The 22,794-nt window shown below is 37.6% G+C and overlaps 3 protein-coding genes across 3 annotated transcripts in view; 1 reads left to right on the plus strand and 2 right to left on the minus strand.

Moving 5' to 3' along the window:
- Nucleotides 1-4,634, minus strand: part of aco1 (aconitase 1, soluble) — a 31,253-nt gene extending 26,619 nt beyond the window's left edge. The window contains exon 1 of the mRNA XM_056257834.1: nucleotides 4,537-4,634. The gene's annotated coding sequence lies outside the window, so the exon portion shown is untranslated. The remainder of the gene's footprint in view (nucleotides 1-4,536) is intronic.
- Nucleotides 4,635-6,603: 1,969 nt separating this feature from the next.
- Nucleotides 6,604-13,171, minus strand: LOC130090450 (uncharacterized). The gene is made up of 5 exons (XM_056257825.1): nucleotides 13,137-13,171; nucleotides 10,705-10,956; nucleotides 7,950-8,135; nucleotides 7,768-7,845; nucleotides 6,604-6,937 (listed from the first exon to the last, which is right to left on the minus strand). The coding sequence occupies exons 2-5, from the start codon at nucleotides 10,920-10,922 to the stop codon at nucleotides 6,793-6,795; spliced, it is 627 nt and encodes a 208-aa protein (XP_056113800.1). The 5' UTR covers nucleotides 10,923-10,956; nucleotides 13,137-13,171; the 3' UTR covers nucleotides 6,604-6,792.
- Nucleotides 13,172-18,622: 5,451 nt separating this feature from the next.
- On the plus strand, nucleotides 18,623-21,564 carry ppp1r15a (protein phosphatase 1, regulatory subunit 15A). Its single transcript, XM_056257837.1, has 3 exons — nucleotides 18,623-18,842; nucleotides 19,193-20,008; nucleotides 21,032-21,564. The coding sequence occupies exons 2-3, from the start codon at nucleotides 19,211-19,213 to the stop codon at nucleotides 21,245-21,247; spliced, it is 1,014 nt and encodes a 337-aa protein (XP_056113812.1). The 5' UTR covers nucleotides 18,623-18,842; nucleotides 19,193-19,210; the 3' UTR covers nucleotides 21,248-21,564.
- The last annotated feature ends 1,230 nt before the right edge of the window (nucleotides 21,565-22,794 follow it).

Raw genomic sequence — 22,794 nt, forward strand, 5'->3', positions numbered from 1 at the left:
TCGCACACCAGTTTTCAGATCACCATTTACAAGGTTTCAAACCTGGAAAACAAACTAATACAGTGGGAGAACACTGACAAATTTGAAACTCTGAAAAATTGTTTGCGCAACACCGTAAAAAAAATGTTGCAGTTCTGAAGAAGGAAATCTCAAAAACAACATAATGTTTGCAGTGATATTTTTAATTTTTTTACATTTTGCAAGCTTGCAAATCTTATTTTTCGATCTTGCAAAACTTTTTTTTGTACGATTTTGAGTTTTCGAACACTTAGTTTCAACCTTTCAGAACTTTATTTTCAGTTTTGAATCATGGCAGGATATTAATCCCATAGTGCCCTGGATTTGCATCCCACAAATCTCCATCAACTGCAAGATGCTATGCTATCCTTTCAATATGGGCCAATATTTCTAAAGAATGCTTTCAGCACCTCGTTGAATCAATGCCACGTAGAATTAAGGCAGTTCTGAAGGCGAAAGGGGGTCAAACACAGTATTAGTATGGTGTTCCTAATAATCCTTTTAGGTGAGTGTAAATGACCAATAACAAATGGGTGATCTAACCTAAATCGAGGTCGTTATAAAATGGAGTCAGATAAAAGTTGAATTGGAATTAAATTACTTTTCCAGTTAGAAGCAGTAACATTCACCTGCTTATCGGAAACTGACGTTGGACCAATTGGGCAGGCCTTACATACTAAAATAACACCGATTACAAAACAGCACTTTTTCAATCATATTAGTGACCGATGCTGGTCAAAATACAAATTAATAGTAAATGAGACAAACCAAAAAATGTAAGGGATAATCCATGGCTAGCAGTCTATTAAACGATTTTATATAAATGAATTAATTATATTTGAATTAATTATCAAGAGAGAGATGCGTGTGTGAATTACCTGAATCTGTGCAGCATCTTAATATAGTGAAAAATTATGCTGCACAGGTTTAAATGGTTAAACGGATTTAATAAACACCTTCCAGCCAATCAGAATCAAGTACTCAGACAGACCATAGTATAAAATAACATTATTATATTTAAATTAATTATCGAGAGAGATTTAAATTAATTATCGAGAGAGAAAGATGCGTGTGTGAATTACCTGAATCTGTGTGCAGCATCTTAATATAGTGAAAAATTATGCTGCACAGGTTTAAACGGTTAAACGGATTTAATAAAAACACCTTCCAGCCAATCAGAATCAAGTACTCAGACAGACCATAGTATTAAATAATATTATGATATTTAAACAATAATTTAACATCCTAAGTTACCTTGAATGCAATGTAAATGGCTTTGTATAAAATCCAGCAGTCCCACAATAGCCAAATATCAGCTGATTAGTCAGCCCAGCTGATACACCGATGAGCCAAAACATTATGATATGTTGTAGGTCCGACCCGCCAAGGTATGGACTCCATAAGACCCCTGAAGGTGTCCTGTGGTATCTGGCACCAAGATGTTAGCAGCAGATCCTTGTAGAACCGTCGTGGATCAAACATGTTTGTCAAATTTACGTCCATGTGAATGGCCGGACCCAGGGATTCCCATTGTCAGGAGCATCACACTCCCTCGAACCGGTTTGTGTCGTCCCACAGTGCATCCTGGTGCCATCATTTCCCCATCACTTGTAAACGGCTTCCACATACCGGTCGTCCACGTGAATCGTGATGTAAAAGAAAATGGGACCATCTGACCAGGCGACCTTTTTCCACTGCTCCAAGGTCCAGTTCCGAAGCTCGCGTGCCCATTGTAGGTGCTTTCAGTGGTGGACTGGGGTCATCAGACACTCTGATTGGTCTCCTCTATGCAGCCTCACATGCAGCAGAGTTTGATGTACTGTGTGTTGAGACACATTCCTCCCATAACCATCTTTCATTTTGAGTGACTTGTGCCACAGTAGACCTTCTTTTTGCTCGGACCAGACGGGGTAGTCTTCGTTGCCCTCGTGCATCAATGAGCCGTGGGCACCCAACACCCTGTCACCGGTTTGTAGTTTGTCCCTCCTCGGACCACTGATGGTAAATTTTCACCACTGCTGACAGGGAGCAACCCACAAGCCCTGCCGTTTAAGAGATATTCTGACCCAGTCGGCTTGTCAACAATTTGGCCCTTGTCAAAGTCGCTCAGATCTTTATTCCTGCTCATTTCTCCTGCATCCAACACATTGATTACAAGAACTGATTGCTTGCTTGCTTACCATCTAATCTACCCAGGCCAGACCAGAATATGTGGCATTTTTAAGAGATGATAAACAATATTCACTTCATCCTGTGACTGGTCATAATGTTTTGGCTAATCAGTGTCGGTCCATGCTTAATTAAGAAAATACTTTTTTATGAGGCAAAATCATTTGGATTCAATGAAAAAAGACAACCATTGAATATTCACCTTTATTACTAGGCTCTATGGAATACTTGAATCTGATTGGTCAATCAAGCCATCCAGCGGTATGTTATTCCCGATAAAAACAGATAGCACAGGCTCATCCGGGTTACAAAGGTCGGGGCTTTACGCTTGCTAGGAACTGAAGTTTTGAGTTTGGTGAGCTAATAAAATATTAAAACTCAAATCAATATTTTGTGTACAGTTATTTAATTGTGTCATCCGTTTTCATGGCCTCACTCTCTCTTGTTTCGTTCAAATGCAGTTGCTGCCATTTTCCGAAGATTGTTTTCACTGTTATGGATTAAGATAACAAACACGTACGATTTAAAACTTTAATTATTTATGTGGTGAAATACCGTGTAATAAGTGGTATGATTGAACCGTATCCCTTAAATGTCTGTCTAGTTTGAACTTTCAACTTGCTAGCAACTGCTTTCTCTGTGGAAGCTTTGCATTTAAAGAGCCAATAAAATATTTTAACTCAGATCAATAGCCTATTTTATGTCTAATTATTTACTTATGTGGCAAGCAGCCGTGTAATAAGCTGGATAATGTACATCCAGCTGGTTGTTATCGCAGAATAAACCCCTTCAGGGTGATGCAAGACCTAATCATCCTGTAAGGGTTTATTCTGAGATAACAACCGGCTGGATGTACATTATTCCTTGCTTAACTATTTATGATTTTGCAGTAATGCATACTATAGCAGAAAGCAGCAGTTCACAATCCAAAGATTTCAAAGACATTTAAACCTTAGAGGAAAAATGAGGGCAAAAGAGCCCCTAGTGTGCCAACATGCTTTATCCTAGCATGCTGCTTCACGTTATCATGTTAACAAGTTTAACTCAGTCCTCCTGGGATATGAGCCAGCAATGAGGCCAAGCTGTGCAGCAAGCAAAGTGGGTTTTTCCTACTATAATGGCAGCAGAATTGTGAAACATATCAAACAGAAGACAAAGAGACAACCGACCAAACAGGGTGAGCCACTAAACTCTCCAGCCAACCCGAGGGGGAAGGTAGATTTACACCAAATGATAGAAGCGATTATCATGATTAAAACTGAGGGTTTTCAAGCTTTTAGATGGCACACACCACTGAATATGATCATTCTCATGTGAGGAACACCCATCCTAAAATTGAAAAGGCACCTATATAGTTGCTTGTTTAAAGACCCAATTTATACAGTGAAAAATGTATATTATAAATATGTCTAATATATTATATAAGATTTATTTATTTATTTTTCATTATTTTATCCACAGGCCCCTATTACTTCCTGGTGGCCCCTGTTTTGGAAATCCTGATTTAAAAAGTTAGACTTGGCCAATTTCACATCATAAGAAATGCAATTCCTCTGTAGTATTGTATATGTTTCTGTGATTTACAAAGGTAGGATAACAAGAATAAAACATTCTATCTGAACGCAAAATCACCAAAACCCGCTTTTATTTGGTTAACGTTACTTTAATCAATGAATCACTATCTGACATCTCAAAGTGTGAGACTTGGTGCCAAGCATAACAGGCTCAAGGAAACATAATCTGAGGTAATATCTGTACATTCCCACCCAGTCTTGTGACTGTACAGTCAAATGCCATTTTCTATGGTTGTGTGTATTAGACTCTGAACTATGAAAGGAGGCTTATGTGTTGCCCTGTCTTCCAAGAACTTGTTTAGAGAATGATTTACTGAAGCTAGTCCACGTTTTCCGTCTTTGACTGACATAACACGTAAAAGAAACGAAAATTAATGAACAAGTGTAACCTACATTTGCACCAATTTTACAACTACTCTATATTAGCATGTGCAATATCAATTATTTCATTGTCAACATGAAGATAGCCGGTTAGCTAATGTTAACTCATCCAATTAAGAGCCAAAACAACAAATATCCCCCACTCGATCTCGGTCTAACATGCACACATTCAAGCTGCCATGATCCTCGTGCTAATAACTCAAATTGGATCATTTTAATATGCAACAGCACTGTTATTACGACATACTACAGTAACTGTTACAAACACTATGAACTCAAACTCCGAAAGCAATGACATGAGACATGCAGACGAGAAGTAGATGTTGCATGCAGTTGCATACAGTTAATAGAGCACGATTTCTCTGTATAATAACAGCTTGATCAATCAGCTTACCTCGTAGAGTTACAGTAGATTTGAGTGCTGCTGTCAATGGATGTTCGGCCTCTTTAACTCTAGAGCCGCGTTGACGCTTTTACCGTAATTACTCTAACAGAGCAGCATCGCCTAACTACGTATACTGAATCTACACAATTAAAGACCTGTTGATTTACATAGTATCTGTGACGAGCTGTTTAAACATTTATTCCTAAAACTAGCTAGAATCTATTTTACGAGCTTTTTCTACGTTACTAGCCTATTTATTTTAATTATTAGTAAGTAGCAAGTGACTTAATAGTTATTAGCCTACTAAATATTGTATTTCACTTTACTAGGCTACCTTTTTTAAATTTGTCATATGGATTAAAAAATCACTAAATAATAGTACAGTAATTAAAAAAAATAGTACCGTAATAATCAGAACAGTTTCTTTTCAATTTGTTAATAATACCAATGGATATTGCCAAACTTGGATATCAATAGCATTTTCAGTGCTATGTTAAAAAAAATCTAAGTTTATGAGAATAAAATAATACTTTATGAATAAAGTCAAAATTATGAGAAAAAGTCTTTATAATAAATAAATAAAATACTTTATTCTTATTGTAACGACTTTGTTCTCAAAAATTTGACTCAGTCTCACTATGATGCAACTTTATTAATATGACTTTAATCTTGTAGTGCGACTTTATTCTTGTAATTTTTACTTTATTCTAACAATGCTACACTTTTTCATAATTTTTAGGCTACTTCATTCTTAAAATATTATGACTTTACTCTCATACTCTCATTTCTATGACTTTGTTATTGTAATGTTGACATTATTTTCGAAATATTACGATTTTAATCTCACAATGCTATTTATTCTCAAAATAATTATGACTTTATTCTCGTGTTGCTAAGATTTTATTCTCGTACTGCTTTATTCTCATAATTTTGACTTAATTTGAAAATTGTATTAGCCTACTTTATTCTCGAAATTCTTGATGTGAAATGGAAAACTGGTTTCTTACTAATAATACAAAATAAAAAAAGATAGCATTTAGTTCTAAACAGATATGTTAAAACGATTGGCCATAAAATACATTTACATTTCTACACTTTAATTTTTGTCATTTAAGACATGATCCAACAATTGTGTATATTTATTCCGTGTATTACGGTAATGATTCAGCGCTTCTGCCCTGTTTCTTTGCTCTGTTATGAATGTGTGCTAAAGGTCATATTTAGTTCATTGCTACTGTAATAAACAGCACAAAGCACGTGTTTAACATTAGTTCTTCACACTTACATAATTTAGTAAGACGGGTCTGGAAGATGTGCATGAATTCGGTTGCTACAAAAATAATTTTAAGGTCTGTTAGCATGATAACAAATCTTCCTGCAGTGCATTAGGCCAATATGAGGAGGGGGAACTGTAATCTGATTGTTTTTAAGAACAAACTGTACATGAAGATGCTAAAACATCACAACAGAGATAAATATATAGCACATGTTTCTACGAAGCGGTTATTAGATACAGGAATGGCTGTTAGAGAAAATTGTTGGCTGCAATTTATTTTACCATCCTGACTTGACTTATCACAAGAGCCTCCCCTAAGAGCGATTTTTATTTGCTAACAATAATCAGCTTTAGCAACTGTGATAGCAAAGCAATAAACTAGATTGCACCTATTATTGGCTTAGGGCCTATTGCTATTATAAAATAGTGTCAACAGCAATATGAAGATACAATTGATCACAAAACAAGAAATGCCAATTTTGAATTTGTGTGGACTTTAATAGTTTAATAGTTACATTCTATTCTTCCATGTAATATAACTGTAAGCTTGGCACGATAATATAGAATTCAAATTGTGTGCAGTATTTACAATGGCTTTGAATGTGGCTCATTTAATCAGATTTTTGTTTTAGTGTACTATTAAAGGATTTCTCTAGATAAAAAGTGTGTGGCAGTTACTTTAAATTAGATTTTTAAATGTTTTATATGCAGTATTGATTTAAAAACTCCTCATTGTTATGCAGATCATTACTGTTGTCAAATCATTGTTTTAAAAAGAAAAAAAAGTAGTAAAAAAAATATCCAATGCCTTTTCATATTTATTTGTTGCGGCTTCCAAATCCATGATCTGCATGAATCACTTCCTGTCAACAAGCTTTGAAGCTCATGAAGTCTGGAACGACCTCTTGGATTGTTGTGGGATAGTAGCCTAAGTGTCTTGGCATGCATACAGTTCGGGAAAAGCGTGTGAAATGATGAACAATTCTCTGTTAGCGATGAAGCTCCTTCCTCCTGCTGCGGCTTTCTTTGATTCTCTGCATCCTGTAGGTCTTCTGGGCCAGTTCACGCTCTTTTACCTGCACCTCTGTGTCATCCAGCACCTCCAGACTGGATATCTGACTGATCACATACTGCCTGTCATAGAGAGATATAGTATTGGTAGTATGGACTCTATGTATTAGATTGTATCAAATTGTAAATGAATGCTGAACTTGCTGTCTTAAATACTACAGCACAGCGAGGTTTGTTATTACACTGAAATCTGCTTAAGCAAAACATGACCACTAGATGGTATAGTATGCCCTTGTGAAAAATAAGTGTGCTTAATTGTCTAGAATGTTCACTTGTGTACTTCAAATCTTAAAGGTATATGATCAAAAACTTTAAGTGTGCTTAAAGATAGTACACTTTCATGACTGTTTCTTAAAAAGAGCACTTCATACTGTCAAATTAAAAGTTTCCCTTTAATGTACATTAAATATACATAAAAGTACTTGATTATAATTTTAACTGTAGTGTGTTATTTAATAATACATTTAAAGTTTTAATATTTTAAATCTACTAATTGAAACTTCATTATTACAAACGTGTAATTACAAATATACTTAAATAGATGGCATACAAGTTTCAATAAAATTACATTAAGGTATAATAACCATATTTCAAATACAATAGAATTATGAAATGACATATAAAGATGTAATTAAATCCTACTTAGGAAAGCACTCTAAAGTTCTGCTAATTGCATTTAATATAAATTTAAACAAGAATATTTTAGTTTAATTGCAATTAATTGTCTGAAAACATTCACACTTAAATATATTTTTATTATTTCTGTAATAACTATTCTTTTTAGAAGTATGCTAAGGTGTGCTTCTTTTGAAATTCTTAAAACAGGCCAAAAAGTACAGACTGAATGTTTACTGTACTATCAGATTTCATACATCGGTTCTTCTCACACTTACCTGTAATCGATATACTGCGTCCGACTGCCTCCATTGAAGTAACTGGGTGCTGCTTCATTGTTCATCATACTAAGAATTCTACAATGAAACCAAACAGGTCAATTACTGGAAGTCACTTGTAAAGAAAACATGATCATGTCTACTGAGCTAATGCAGAAATGGATGTTCTTGGGTGAACTCACTTGATATTTGGGAACTTGCAGGAGATCTCTTCCACAACAATGGGCAGGTTGCTGATTTTGTTCTTGTTGATCCACAAGGTGGTGAGGCTGGGCATGTAGGGGAATTTGACATGTGCGTTGTAGTTGTTGCAGTCCAGGATGAGTGTGCTGAGCTTCTCCAAACCCCCCAAAAGAGCAGGGTTCCGTCAGCAGCTCGGTTAAGGGCAATAACATGATAAGCTTGCGTGTGTTCTTGTTTAATAGCCTTTCTTCAAAAAAAAAAAAAAAAAAAATCAAGGTTCCAAAAGTTTTTTTTTGCAGCAATGCCATTGGAATAAATCCTCTGGACGTATGGAGGCAAGTTGTAGTGACAACCCAAGTGCAACTTTAAAGGTGCTCTACGTAACTTTTAGCGGCCTCTAGTGGTGATGTTTCAGATTGCAACCAAATTTTACAAGAGCGCTCGTGCTCGAACTCATAGACAATACCGTCTATTACGCAAATATCTCGGCGAATACTTGACGGATTCGGCGAGCACCGAGCTCGTTGGGACCATAGTCGAGCTGAAAGAACCATATAAGTTCCATAGTTTTTGGTGGTGTTTTCGCGGAGATATTAGCAGAAAACCATTAGCAGCTGTAAAAATTGCGGACGCCGGTGACGTCACGATCTCAGAAGAAAATCGCTCGTATCTCTGGAACGCAAAGACCCAGAGAGCTCAAATTCGGGGGAGGAGGTCCCAGGGGAACCCTTGCCCGAACGCTAGAGTGGCGGGCCTGGGGGATGCCCCCTACTGGATCGCCGTTCGCTGGGACCCCCGATTTCGAACGGCTATAACTTGGGGAGCCGGGCGAGTTGGACCTCGGGGGTGGGCTCGTTCGAAAGGCCCCGTCCAGCACTACGAACGATTAAGAGTCTTGGGAATATTGATCAAAGATTGACTGAGATATAAGCCGAAAAAAACGTGTGCCTTTAACGGACGTAACTCCCTGACCGTCTACAATAGACTGTATATAAGGAGAGAGGCTCGGGAGCGCGCATGCACGTCACATCCGTTGGATTTCGCGGTAAATCCGACCCGGAGACTTCACATAGAAATAGGAATACTGGCGTTCAGAGGTAATAGCAAAACTCGACAAGTGGATCATTTTAATGTGTGATTACAACCCCTTCACACACAGGCAATAAAAAAAGGATTCATTTTAGTAGAAAAGTTACATAGAGCACCTTTAACAAACCGTGATCAAACATAAAACAAAGGCATGGAACTCAAAACAAGAACATCGACAGGGCTACCAACAGTAGTTACATGAAACAATCAATACTAGACAAAGACACAGGGCAAACATGAGGGCTTAAATACACAAGACTAACGACTAGACAAGGGACACCTGTGAACAATGAAACAATGAACCAATGACAACATGACACATCAGACAAGGGAACACATGGCAGGATCACATGACTTGAACAAGGGATCACATAACATACATGAAACAGGAACAAGGAACAAAACCCAAAACGCGACATAGCCCCCCCTCTATGGGCGACTCCCGACGCCCAGCAAAACCAAGAAAACAATAGTTCAGGAGGGTGGAGGAGCGGAGGCGGTCTTGGGGGAGGGATGGAGGGCCAGGCCCGTGCAGGGGAACGGGACCAGGACATGGCAATGGCGGGCCTGGGCTATGGAGCGTGGGCGGCGCCGGCAGTGTAGGAAGCCAGGGTGATCCGACAGTTCAGGGGGCCAAGGAGACGGTGCCTTAATCAGGTACCTACTCAGGCTCAGGCTCGCCAGGCATGACGTGAAGAAGCTCAAGCTCGGCAGCGGCCATGACGGGATGAGGCTTCATGTGTATTTAAGCCCTCATGTTTGCCCTGTGTCTTTGTCTAGTATTGATTGTTTCATGTAACTACTGTTGGTAGCCCTGATGTTCTTGTTTTGAGTTCAATGTCTTTGTTTTATGTTTGATCACGTTTTGTTAAAGTTGCACTTGGGTTCTCAACTTGCCTCCAGAGGATTCACTGAGGCTCTGGCATGACTGTGCTGGCGAGCGGTGTGAGCACTGGAGTTGCCAACATTTGAGTGGGAATGACGTGGAGTGTGTCAGGCTTAGAGGATACCATGGGCTTGCGAGGCTCCTCATCCGCAAAGCCCACAGTAAATGACGAGCCTTTCCACAACAAGGCAAAGTCAATATATTGCACCAGTGCTGTGAGGGGTATTGCCAGGCATGAGGTGATAAAGAGGCTCATTAAGTCCTTGGCGGAACATGTCCTTTAAGATATCATCTCCAAAGTCTACCTCATGGCAAACCTCACAAAACTCCCTCACGTAATCTTCAATTGGACAGTGACCTTGGCTGAGGCCGAAGAGACGAATTGCTGGGTCCATATTTGATCTAGTATTCTTTAATGAATCCTCTGGAGGCAAGTTGTAGTGAGAACCCAAATGCAACTTTAATTAACAAAACGTGATCAAACATAAAACAAAGGCATGACGAGGCATGGAACAAGCACAACAAGCACAAGCACAAGAACAAGAACAAGAACAACAACAAGAACAACAACATCGACAGGGCTACCAACAGTAGTTACATGAAACAATCAATACTAGATAAAGACACAGGGCAAACATGAGGGTGTTTTTTTTTTTGCAATCTGTGTAAAAAATAAGAAGCTCTATGTCCTTGTCACCTGCATATTTACATAAGAAAACCTTATAATGTTAGTAACATTTTGAACGTATGACCAAGACATCTGATTCCCAAAAGGATACTCATCCAGCAAGTTGTAACTGAGGTCCAGAACCTCCAGAGTGTCCTGATGCTGAAGAATGGTGTCATAGGGAATCTCCAAGAGGCCCTGGTAGGCAAAAGAGAGCCTCTGGGGACCCAACACCACAGCAGGACCAGCAAGGGGCGGGGGGCGGGGCCCGGTCTCCATGTCACTGCTCTCACACTCTTCAATACGGTCGGCCACCAACCACCACGACATCAGGACACATAATGAGCTGATCGAGCTCTTAACACTGTAAAAATATATTTTGTGAATGTTAGCTCTTTCGCCGCCAGCGTTTTTAAAAAAGGTGCCAGCCCCCGCCAGTGCTTTTGATCATTTTCACAAAAATTCCATGGCCCCCAGAATATTTTGTTGTATGAATATCTGAACATGCAACATATCAAAAGAAATATAGCTTCTAGCTTCATGGATTTTTTTTTATCAACACTTAAAGGAACCAAGAAATGTATTTCAATTTATCATAAAATGGCCCTGATATGTCACTAGACATTAAGAAATCATGTTCATTTCAAATACTTATATCACTGACAACAGTAGTCCGGCCAGGATATTGTCATTTAAAAAGTGAAGTTGCCCCTCTCAACTGATGTTGATGTTGTCATGTTGTGTTTTGCTCGGATGCGCCACCCTATCTACCAATCACAAAGTCAGTAGTGTTGCGGCATCTGGGTTGCCAGCTCTGCTGTAGTTACCACAGCTGCAGCTACAAACGTGTCGGATAAAAAAAGGTCTAACGTTGCGAATCCAAAAAAACCTCGTAATGTTTCTGAAATACTTTGTGACAAAGTCCGAAATAAAACAAGGATTTGTATAGGAGATGCCTTTGAAAGATGGAGACGGCTGAAAACGGAGAAGAATTTGAAGACAGACGCTCACGTTGCTAATCCTGCAGCCTATCTGGCAACCTCGAGTCAGGGGGGGAGGGGTTACACCGCTCTACAGTAATTTGAAAGTGATTGCAGTACCAGTTTTAGCCACAATCTTACATATGGTTCCTTTAATATCGATGTTTTATTTTTTAAAAAGCAACATTTTGAGCAAAAAGCTGAGAAAATCAAGTTTTTTTTTTCAAAGAATGGAGCGGATACAGAAAGATGATCTAACACAGATGGAGTACAACGAGTAGGCCTACATCAACACCCCAATGCTTCACAGTCGTATAGCTCGTCCTGGGTCGACATTTCATTCAGTAACATTAGGCAAATTTGATTTGCTCTTTAATGTTGATGACCGGATTATTTTACATATGCGTATATGACTATATGAAATAGCTTATTTCTGCGTCTTCTTCGCATGTGTTTTGATCTGGAGATTTAGTACTCTTTCAGGAGATGTGTCATAGCGCCCCCTACCGTATAACTGAAAACACAGAAACCTGGAAAATTCCGTGTTTGGCGGGAAAGAGTTAAGGTTTCAGTTATTTCTAGTAAGATATTTGGTAGTTTTTGCCAAAAAGTCTCAGCACATTTGGTGTAACTACCCTGTAAAAAATTGTAAATGTAGCTAATTGAAGATTATTGGAGTAGCTATGTGCATTTTATAAGAACATAGCCTACTGTTTCAGTCTTTCTATTTCCAAATTTTACGTTTCACACTCTTGAAAATAAAGGTCTTTTTTGACATCTCTGGGAATTCCATGAAGAAATGTTCCATTCCACGAATGGTTCTAGTGGGAAAAGGTTCTTTAGATCATTAAAATGAAATCAAATTAAACTTTATTAATAAAGTACTTTAAAACCACCGTTTTTAAAACCACTTTAAAACCACAGTGCATACATGGGATCCATAAATGTGATCCACAAATGTGAGGTCACCATCAAATATATATATAAAAAATCCTATCAAATCTATGATTAGATGCATAGAATTAAATGGAAAGATTCAGCGGCCAACATGATGGCCAAATAAAGTTCATTAACCATAGAAAACACCAAGGCCACTAAATGGTATTTATATTGCTGTTTGCTCTTTTAAAATCTGGTGCAATCTTTTACAGTTTTTTTTTTTTTACTTATCAGAAACTAACATCATTCATCAGAATTTCCCCACAGATGCAAAAATCCTTTCTGTTACAAATACGTGAAGAAGATAGGATTACAGAAAAAAAGTGCAGTTATTTCAATCACCCCTGTGATATTTACTTCAAAAAGATTTTTTTAAGTTCCCCAAAGAACCATTCAGTGAACAGTTCTTAAAAGTTTTTTTTTTTTCTTGTAAAGAACATTTAAAAAAGGTAAAGAACCCTTTTCCACAATTGTGGAATGGAAAGATTGCATGGATGTTAAAGGTTCTGCATGGAACCAGAGATGCCAATAAACCTTTAAGAGTGGTAACTGGTAAGTAACATTTTTCATACAGTCACAAGAATCCCGCATTTGGAATTCCCATAGTCAGAATCTTAACACTTACCGGGGTTAGCAGCTCTGCAGTTCTGAAGTGGTGAGATACGTCCTGCACAAATAAAATACCTTCTTTCATGGCTGGAAATGGGATCACAAGATGGGATAATCACATTGCCTGTTAACCCTTTCCTTATGGGGTTCACATGAACGTCACAAAAGTGTCTAAAATAGGTCATCAGCTTTTATGAAGCAGCTGATGCTAAAAAGATTGCCAGTTTTGAACTCTAGCCGAATCTTTTCACAATGAATGATTTGTGTAACATGGCCTGATAATTAATTCTTGAACAGTTTACAACTACAACAATTTTTTTTTTTTTTTTACAAACAGTTAGATGGATCTGAAACAGTACAGATCATAAATATAAGACATAGTGCCACTTTTTAGGAGAGAAAGTTGGCAGAATAATTATAGTCCATAAAATAATATATAGGCCTAGTCTATGAAAAACTGTTTAATACTGAAAATAGTTTTTTGGAAGTAAAAAGTATTAATTGTTATATCATTTTAATTTGAAATCTATATTATGTCCAACAAGATAATGTGTTTTTACAACAACAGCAAAAATATATAGGCCTATATATATATATATATATATATATATATATATATATATATATAGGGTGAATTGGCCAAATGCGGGACATTTTTTGCACTTCAGACTTCTGTGACATATTGTGATGTGTAACCAAAACATTAAATCCACACCCAATACCATTTTAAAAAACCCAGTATGTGTCCTAATCAAATCAAAAGAGAAAATTCAGATAACCCATTCAGAAGAGAAATTATAGACATATTAGTGCTCTTATTGCAAGTTGTCTGAGACAATCTGCAGCTTCCTAATGTGGGACAGGACAGTTGTGACCCCAATGTGGGACACTGAAAAATCTATGATAAAATACCAAAAATCACATTGATACATGTAGAATAGTACAATTTTATTTTATTTTAGATTCTCTCTTAAATCTTAGTTAGTAATTTTCTTTGTTCTGAATGAATGAAACATAATCTTTAGTTATCCATTTCCAGTAAACCATTATCACAATCCAGTGGTGGGCCGTCAGGGCCAGCAAGGCCTTCTCTGCTGGCCTAAACACTATCAGAATCACTGACTTGCACTTTAATATATTTTTTCCATGAATGAGTATTAAATTATTCCCAATAGTTCATTCTCTTAATTTTATAGCTTTTCTCTTGGTTGCGCTGCTTCAAGTAGTGTATGTTTATTTTAGCGCTTTTATCCAATCATATTTCAGCCATCATGCGTTGCCAGGGTCAAAGAAATCTGCCTTCAGGCCTTCAGAATCGACAGTGCGGGCGCCTGTAGCTTACAATGAATGGCAATGAAACCGTTGCTTTAACCAATCAGATAAGCAGTCAGATTTAACCAGCCAATCAGATTTCGATTTGACTGCAGCGGGGCCTAACCTGACTCCGCCAGATGGATTTGCTCCGCATATCCATCTGGAAACCTTCCGTTGTAGTAGTTTTGGTAAGGGGCGAAAATACTGGTTAGCTGATTGGCCTATGTTGGTGATAGACGGGCCAAATCAACCAATCAGATCAACGAAGCATATGACGTACTAACAGAGCGTATCTTTTCCTCTGAGAAAAGCCTCCAGAGCAGTGTTTTGCTCTTCTTTCAGTGAAGAAATACTCTGTAATTCCGATAAAACTTGCTCGATAGCCACGCTGATGCTAGTTTCATCCGCTGAAGCCGACATGTTCTTTAGACTGAACTGACGCGCTTCTCGTTGCGTCACACCTCAACCCGCCTCAAAGCCAACGCTGATTGGACGTTCGTTTGGTGAACTGCTCCCAAATTTTCTTTAACGGAAAGTATCCAGACTGATCTGCGAGTGAAACCTTGAAAGCTCGCGAGATCAGGATGGTCTCACGAGGCTAAGCGGGGCCATCTACCAGGCGTACAATAACGTCGGCATTTTCACGTTCTTTGATTGGATGCTCAGAGCGCGTACTATTACTGGTAGTCAGTAGGCTATCCGCATCTGTAGCGAACTGCAAATTAAAATATATTCCTGTAGATTTAATAGTTTTTCAACCCACAAATTAATGTTTCTTTCCCTCCTCGACCCCCAGCAGGATCCAACCTACCGGAAAAAATCCCTTATTCAGCCTGAGCTTAACGCAGAGTCACGGAACACTGCTCGATCTGTCCGGGTAAAAACTGACTAATGTAAGTTATGCCACGAATGATTTTGAAGGCAAAAGTCCCGCTGATCTCATTGCTTTCGTTCAAAACTCTGTGTGAGAGCTGTACACATCGTCAGGTTATGCGGTGACTGTGTCCACTGCTTCTGTCGAGCAGACACTCTATAAAGCGAATTAAAACTTGTGCTAGAAATATGACGGGACTCGACTTACAGCATTAGACTCGTCATTGTTGGAACTGAAACGCACAGATAACCTGTACAACAGAGTAATTTAAGTCTTCTTGAGGAAAGAAATAAGGATGGATTTTGTGTAAAAAATAATCAGTAGTTTTGGTGAGTAGGCTACAATGCTTTTTTCCCCGTGGTGAATATGATTTTCTTCTTAATTTTTCTTTTAAATGTATGATCGAAACGTAATTTTTTTCAAACATCCATACTATTGTAACGTCTGAAAAAGGACTATTGTAACCATTGGACGACAAGATAAGGGAGGCTCCGTTTCTGAACTTATAATCGGAACGCAAGAACAACTGTAGCCTACACAAACGCACCGGCCGAACTCACTCGCTCGTTTCTCTCTACCGGCCTTTTCCAAACTCACCGCATTAACCCAATAACTGCCGGTGGAAAATAAAAACAGCAATTATAGAGAGTCTTTTGCGCTGCTACACTATTAAAAGTTATTAATTCAGGTAGGACAGAAGGCCTAGGTGTGAAATGCACGGCCCGCCACTGTCACAATCCATAAACAAGACCATTATATCAGTATAGTGATGCATTTGTAAAACACCTAAAAAAATAAACAGATAAACTTTGGACCAAAATAATTTGGTATAATTACAACTAAAAAATAAATGTACAATTGTTTCTGTTTCCTCTTTACCAAAACAGCATAATGGAGAAACCCCTTCTTTAAATTTACTGATAAAATCATTACATAATATCTATTTATTATTTTAAAGTGAGTTTCTTTGACTTATTTATTAGGAATTACATATTTATTAATATCTGACCACAGATTCTGAAAAAAGGTCATGAAAATCCTGTTTCCATTTCATCAATGCCTTAGGTGAATTTTTTTCTTTAGTTAAGATTTGTCTAATATAAACATTATTCATATTTTTGTTAAAGGTGCCAGAATGTTTTTATTTTTTTATTTTATAATGTTTCCTGGGTTACCCTTATAATGTTAGTATGTTTTTTAGATAAAAAATAATCATAATTTAGAAATAAATGGCATTTTTCCTAGCCTGCTTTTAGCCTCTGATTTGAACACTCTGTTTGAAGGGGCGTGTCTGCTGTGGGATTCAGTGTAACCGCGGCCACTGCTGTGATTGGCTGACATGCTTGCATATGAAATAGCAACGCATTACATGTGAAACTCTCTCCCGAATACTTTTACTACTGCTATTATACGTTTTTACTATAACAGCTATCGAGATTAACGAATCGTGAGATGTTTTTAAAGTATTTAGATCTATTCCCATCACATAAAATGTTGCCGTGATGAGCATTGAGCAGATGACAGTGTGTTGATCGCGAGCATGAAGATCTTATCATTGCAAAGCAGTTTCTGCACTCTCTCTAAGGCTTTCACCAATGCAAACACGATGATGTAAATACAGTAAGAGCTTCGTTGTGCAGTAACGTGCGTCATTGATTTCATAACGAGTTTGGCAAGTGTCCAGATAAACTCGCGCTGTGTGGAAAGATTGTTCTTTGATCGCTTTCTGTATATAATTTGTTCACAATTTAAATACGATTATTTTCATCCTACTAAAAGAAACGATGTGAAGCTGATATTTTAGTCACTGGCTTGACTTACTGATGCATAAACAGTATTGAACGATTTTGAGAGAAAGATTACCTGTCTGAACTTGAACAATTACACATCAGAAAGTTGCTTGGTAGCTCGATCGGAGGCCAGCTCTGTATTAGCCCAAGTTGAGGAAACAGTCGGTGAAATGTTTGGAAATTTCCAGAGAAAATAAAATTAACCCATTGTTTCTTCAGAGGCTCAGATGAAGGAACTAAAAAATACTTTTGTGTTCATGTGTACATCCACACTGAGCAACTGCCATGCTTCGGCTGCGCAGTTCCGCCTGGCATTGAGGGCTGGCATTATGCAAATATTTGGAGGCGTACATATTAATGATCCCGACTATTGCGTCACAGTCGGTATTGTGTGGAGAACCGACCGTTTTTCAGGGGTGTTTTTCATAAACGTGAATTAAATGAGAACGCGAAAACAGTCCAGTTTGAGATTCACTCTATGTCATGTCCATGCACTGAACTCTTGTTATTTGACTATACCAAGGTAAATTCAATTTTGAATTATAGGTCACCTTTAAAATAAAATAAGAAAAATGTTTAAAACATGCCCCACCACACATTTTTGACTCATTGAAGTACTGTCCCACATTAGGCTGATCATATTGACCCGGATTTGGAGTTTCATGTCATTCATGAATTTATGGGGGACCTACAAACACTAGACCTTAGGTGTCCCACATTAGGCAGTGTCCCACATTAGGGCAATTCACCCTATATATTAGTCAGTAGAAAGTCATATTAGGGTATTATTTAGAGTGCAAAACGCTGTTTTCAAAAAACCCTATATGTTTTTTATTTTTTTTCATGAACTCATATTATAGGATGTTTTTATGCTAGGCTATTTTACATTTTATGTTGCTGAGTTAATTTTTATTGCATTATTATTCTAGTATTGTGTGTGTGTGTGTGTGTGTGTGTGTGTGTGTGTGTGTGTGTGTGTGTGTGTGTGTGTGTGTGTGTGTGTGTGTGTGTGTGTGTGTGTGTGTGTGTGTGTGTCTGGCACTGTGTGTGCTGTCAATATAGCATTAGGCTATTAGTCACAAGCCACATATGAGTTACTTTGACCCATCATGTGGCATTCTGTTTTACTACCTCTATATGCTTATCAATATATTTTATGATATAAAAGAAAATTAAGGGTTGGTTTATGGAGCCCATGCATTCCGGGTTCTTTGGTGTTTTTCATTTTCACTTTTCATTTTACTTTAAAATCATAAATGGTGTCCCCTAAAGAAAGTCCCCTTGATATAGATGTTTTTGTTTACAGTTTCACCCTCCTCCAGACTGTTTTGTTCTGGACTTCACTTTCCATATTAGGGTATGATGCAATCCAGTCTCAACCAGACGCTGCTGGCCAAGCCCCGCCCACCACTGGAGTTTCTCGAAACGTAACGAAACGTGGGCTACGTGACTTCCCAGACGCAAGTCGCAAGTCCCGCCTCCGCATGACAACGTCATCACGGTTTATATAAACACTCGCCGTCACTCACAGCAGCATTTCTATTTACGGCAAAGAATAATGACATACATGAAATACGAACCAAGCGCGAGATGTTGATGAACAAAACGAACATGGAGTTTATGTTTAAATTGAAGTCGTCGTATTGCTCAAACAGTGTTTTAGGGTACGTTAGTACATTCAACATTGGAGAACCAAATCTTCGCTGGAGCGACTGCCAAGCGACAGGCTGACAAACTCACAAAGGTAAGAACCTTTTAGATGTCTATTAACGCTCGTGATGTTGGAAAATGAAAATATTTTATTCGATGTAGCCTACCTATAAATTAGGCAATTTAGTTAAACATATTTACAATGGTTTATATCATTTGTCCATGGTATTATCTTGGTATCATGGGTATTTTTTTATTGTTGTTCTGTAACGTTATTAGACAGCACGCAGTGAAAGGCAGGCTGTGTCACATTGGTGTGTCATACTGTATGTTGTAGCAACAATGCAAACAACACCCTTTTGAGTACTGAGAAATCTTCCACTGGTTTTAACATTTATATAATTAAAAATATTGATTGTTTTATGGCGTTTTTTGTTTTTACAGATTGAGTTGAGTGTGATTATGGCACCATTCACCATTTCCCCACATCGTCCACTGCCATATCAGTGCCGTTTACCTCAGGAATCTCTATTCATGCAATCCAAGATGAGTCCTGAGATTTTGTCCAGTAAACCTGGAACGCATCAAGATCTACATCTTAATTATTATCGCAAAACGTCCATCATGAAGATCAGACTCCATCTGTGGCAGGTCATCCAAAGAGTTGTGAACTGCTGTACGAGTGTAGCAAAGCTTTTCTGCTCCAAGATGTTTTTCTTCATTTGTGTGGGAAAAAACATGACCATGACCGGCGAGTTGAAGAAGAGAGGTGTGGAGGCCCTGGAAAGGGAAATCTGGGATGGGAAGGATCCAGAGATGAAGGTTGTTATGAAGTTAGATGATGAGGATGAGTTGATCGAGCCTGCTGTTGAGCGGGAATCCTCAATGATTGATTCGGATGAAGAGGAAGATGATGAAGCCAGCCTCTCAGAATGGGAGTCTGATGAAGAAACTGATGAGGAAGAAGATGATGAGGACAATGAAGAGGAAGACTGTGAGCCACAGGATGTGGATTCTGAATGGTCAGATGATGATGATGATGACTCTGAGGCATCAGCTGAGAGCCTTGAGCTTTGGGAATCCTTCCTCAACAGCAATGACCCCTACAACCCTCTGAGCTTCTGCTCGTCCACCGGCTCCAGGACAAACACTAAGCAGAACCTACTAACTCTGAGCTCACAGAATAAAGCTCAACCTACACCAGCTACAAGGCCAGAAGAGTGTCATCCAAAACCAAACTCAAAGGAGGGAGGGAAGAAGGTAAACATTTCATGGAAAACCTGTGTTATTTATAGTATTTATTTATTAGTTGAATTATTTTTAGTTTTCATGTTATTTTAGTAACTTTATGTGCTTTTTGTTTTCTAATATTTAGCTTTGATTTTATTTTTATTTCGGTTTTAGTTTAATAGTTAAGTCATTATTGTTCTTAAACTTTACACTTATTTTATTTCAGTTAGTTGCCAAGCCAAAAAAATATATTTTAGTTTAAGTTTTTCATTGAATATTTTATTTTACATCAGCTTAATTTCAGCTAACAAAAGCAGTTTTTAAGTTTTAATTAACCATAACACAAATGGAAACAAAAATGAATAAAATAAAGATAACTTTTTTTGTGAAATAATGATAACTATAGCGCCTTTAAAGGAGCTTCTTAAAGTGCTTTACAGTGTAAAAAAGATACTAGTAAAGAACATACGTGAATAAATCAACAAAAGTACATAGGTGGATAAAAAACAAACAAAACAAGAAACCAGTGATGATTACCACAATTAACAATAAGCCAACTTTAAAAAAAAAAAAAAATGTGTTTTAAAAATTCCAAGAGGCTGTGCTTCCCGAATTTCGACTGGAAGTTGGTTCCACAACCTGGAAGCTGATATAGTAATATTATTATATACAACAGTGTTAAATAAACAAATAATAATATAAATAAATGGTAACAAATAAATGAGCAGTAATAAGATAATAATTAACCTGTATTTATGGTATTCAAAATTATAGATCATTTTAAAAGAAAGCAGAAGTTATGCAAGATAAGAAGATGACGGAAATAAAATTTCCATGGATTCATATAGTGGTTGCTATAAGACGGCTGAAAACACTAAATCGTCCCTCTTTCATGACAACAGCTGACGGTAGCTAGTAGTCAAACCAGTTCCTGTAAGTCAGGATGTCATGTGACATGTGACTCGTGCTGCATGACTAACAGGCTTAAGGTTACAGTGGTCGGGTGTACTTCTATCCGATAATAACATGCTTTTGTCTTTTGTTTTATTTCAGGTGTGTTTCAGTGATAAGGTGACTGTACACCCCCTGGTGGCTTGGAGTTTTGCTAGCAGGGAGGCACGGGACGGCTCTTGCTGGCTGCAGATGGCCAGAGACCGAGAGCGTTTCAGAAGAAGAGTGGAGAACATTGAGAATGTCATTAAACCCTGCCTGACACCTGAACACAGAGCCAGCGTGTGGGAGAGACTTCAGAGAAACACATTGTCATAATACTCCAGGTTTATGCATTATTAACATAATGTAGCAGTCGAACTAGATGTTTGAAATATGCTGTTTGTGGTGCTTTATCTCCGAACACTGAATGTTGTTGTTGTTTTTTACTGTGTTATTTATATATTTTCAATAGTGTGGTGAATTTTATTTTTATGGATCTTTGTCTTATTGGTGTTTCGTTTTATATAATATTTTATATTCATATTATATTTGCACATGTATCATTTTATTGTTCTACAAAACACTGTAATTCTTTACACATTTCATATTTTATAGAGTGGCAGTTGAAAAAGATTAAACTTTTCCAACATTTATCCTGTTGTTTGTGAGTTGAATTTTTTTTCTATGCATAGGTATTTTTTTTTTCAATACTTAAATATTTCAAATGCACATGTTTGCATGTATTTCACAAATAAAATGTACATGAACTTGAAGTACTACAAATATAATACACGTTTTCTGAGAAGCAGCATGTTACACTGATGTCACTGCTAGAAAATGTCAGTCTATTACAAATATAGAAACATGTCATGCAGCCAATCACAATGTCACCTTTCCACCATAGTATCTTTGGGTAATGCATTACATGTAATCAGATTACTTTAAGTTACTTTAGCAAAGTTACCAAGTTACTTTTTCCAGCAAGTAACGCAATTTACTTTTTCCCATTTATTGACTGACACCTCTCCCGTCCCCATGTTAATAAAAATCATGAGTAAGTGCAGAGGTGTTGTGTGCGCTGTGAAAACATGATGTTAATGTAAGCATGTTATTTTAGTTCTAGACTAATGTGAGCATGCATTTATTCATCTCACTTGCACAAAAACAGATTTTGTATTTCTCAAAATAAATACTGTGAAATGCAAACTCAGAATATAACAGACGTGTAATTAAATATTTTAAATAAATTATTAACCAGTGTCTTTGCTACTGAACTTCAATAATCCAATTCAACCATACTAATAAACAAAAATGGCAAAAATGGAATTCATAAAAGAGTTGGCAAAAAGTAACCGGATGACCTACTACTTCTGGCGAGATCCTTAAGTGTGCATATGATCGACACTTTACAATCCCATGAGGCCACGGGAGAGGATTTGTGAATGGCAGTGAAGCGAGGTAACTGACGCTGGTAGGTCCAGATTACATTCATACTACACACATTTATAGAACATACTTTTTAGCTGTCGTGAAGTAATTATTAATAAGTATGCAATATCAGATGCAGCCTTGAAGTTTCTTCTCCTGCGTCCTACTCTGGTCCTACTGCGATTCAAAATGCAACACAATGAAAGGTTTATTTGAGATGCTCCCTCTACTGTACAGTCATGAGTTTGCATTTCCTTCAGCCTGAGCCTTTGTGCATCATCCTTTCCTTTCCTGGCGTCTTAGCTCCACCCCCATAGTATGCGAGGGACAGATAAACCTACAGTATCTCACAAAAGTGACTACACCCCTCACATTTCAGCAAACATTTTAGTATATCTTCTCAAGGGACAATTCCATAGAAGTCAATGTGCTGCTTGTATAGCATTATATATTTA

The sequence above is a fragment of the Rhinichthys klamathensis genome, unplaced genomic scaffold, assembly GCF_029890125.1.
Source record: "Rhinichthys klamathensis goyatoka isolate OS25496 unplaced genomic scaffold, OSU_Roscu_1.1 h1tg000145l_1, whole genome shotgun sequence".
NCBI classification, from domain to species: domain Eukaryota; kingdom Metazoa; phylum Chordata; class Actinopteri; order Cypriniformes; family Leuciscidae; genus Rhinichthys; species Rhinichthys klamathensis.

Bases quoted from the DNA above. Each gene is read 5' to 3' on its own strand.
- LOC130090450 (XM_056257825.1), bottom strand. From the start codon at position 10,922: ATGTCGTGGTGGTTGGTGGCCGACCGTATTGAAGAGTGTGAGAGCAGT. The intron at 8,136-10,704 runs GTATCCTTTTGG...ACCGAGCTGCTG, and splicing joins AGTTACAACTTGCTGGATGA to ACGGAACCCTGCTCTTTTGG. The intron at 7,846-7,949 runs GTGAGTTCACCC...GTTTCATTGTAG, and splicing joins TGCAAGTTCCCAAATATCAA to AATTCTTAGTATGATGAACA.
- ppp1r15a (XM_056257837.1), top strand. From the start codon at position 19,211: ATGGCACCATTCACCATTTCCCCACATCGTCCACTGCCATATCAGTGC. The intron at 20,009-21,031 runs GTAAACATTTCA...GTTTTATTTCAG, and splicing joins CAAAGGAGGGAGGGAAGAAG to GTGTGTTTCAGTGATAAGGT.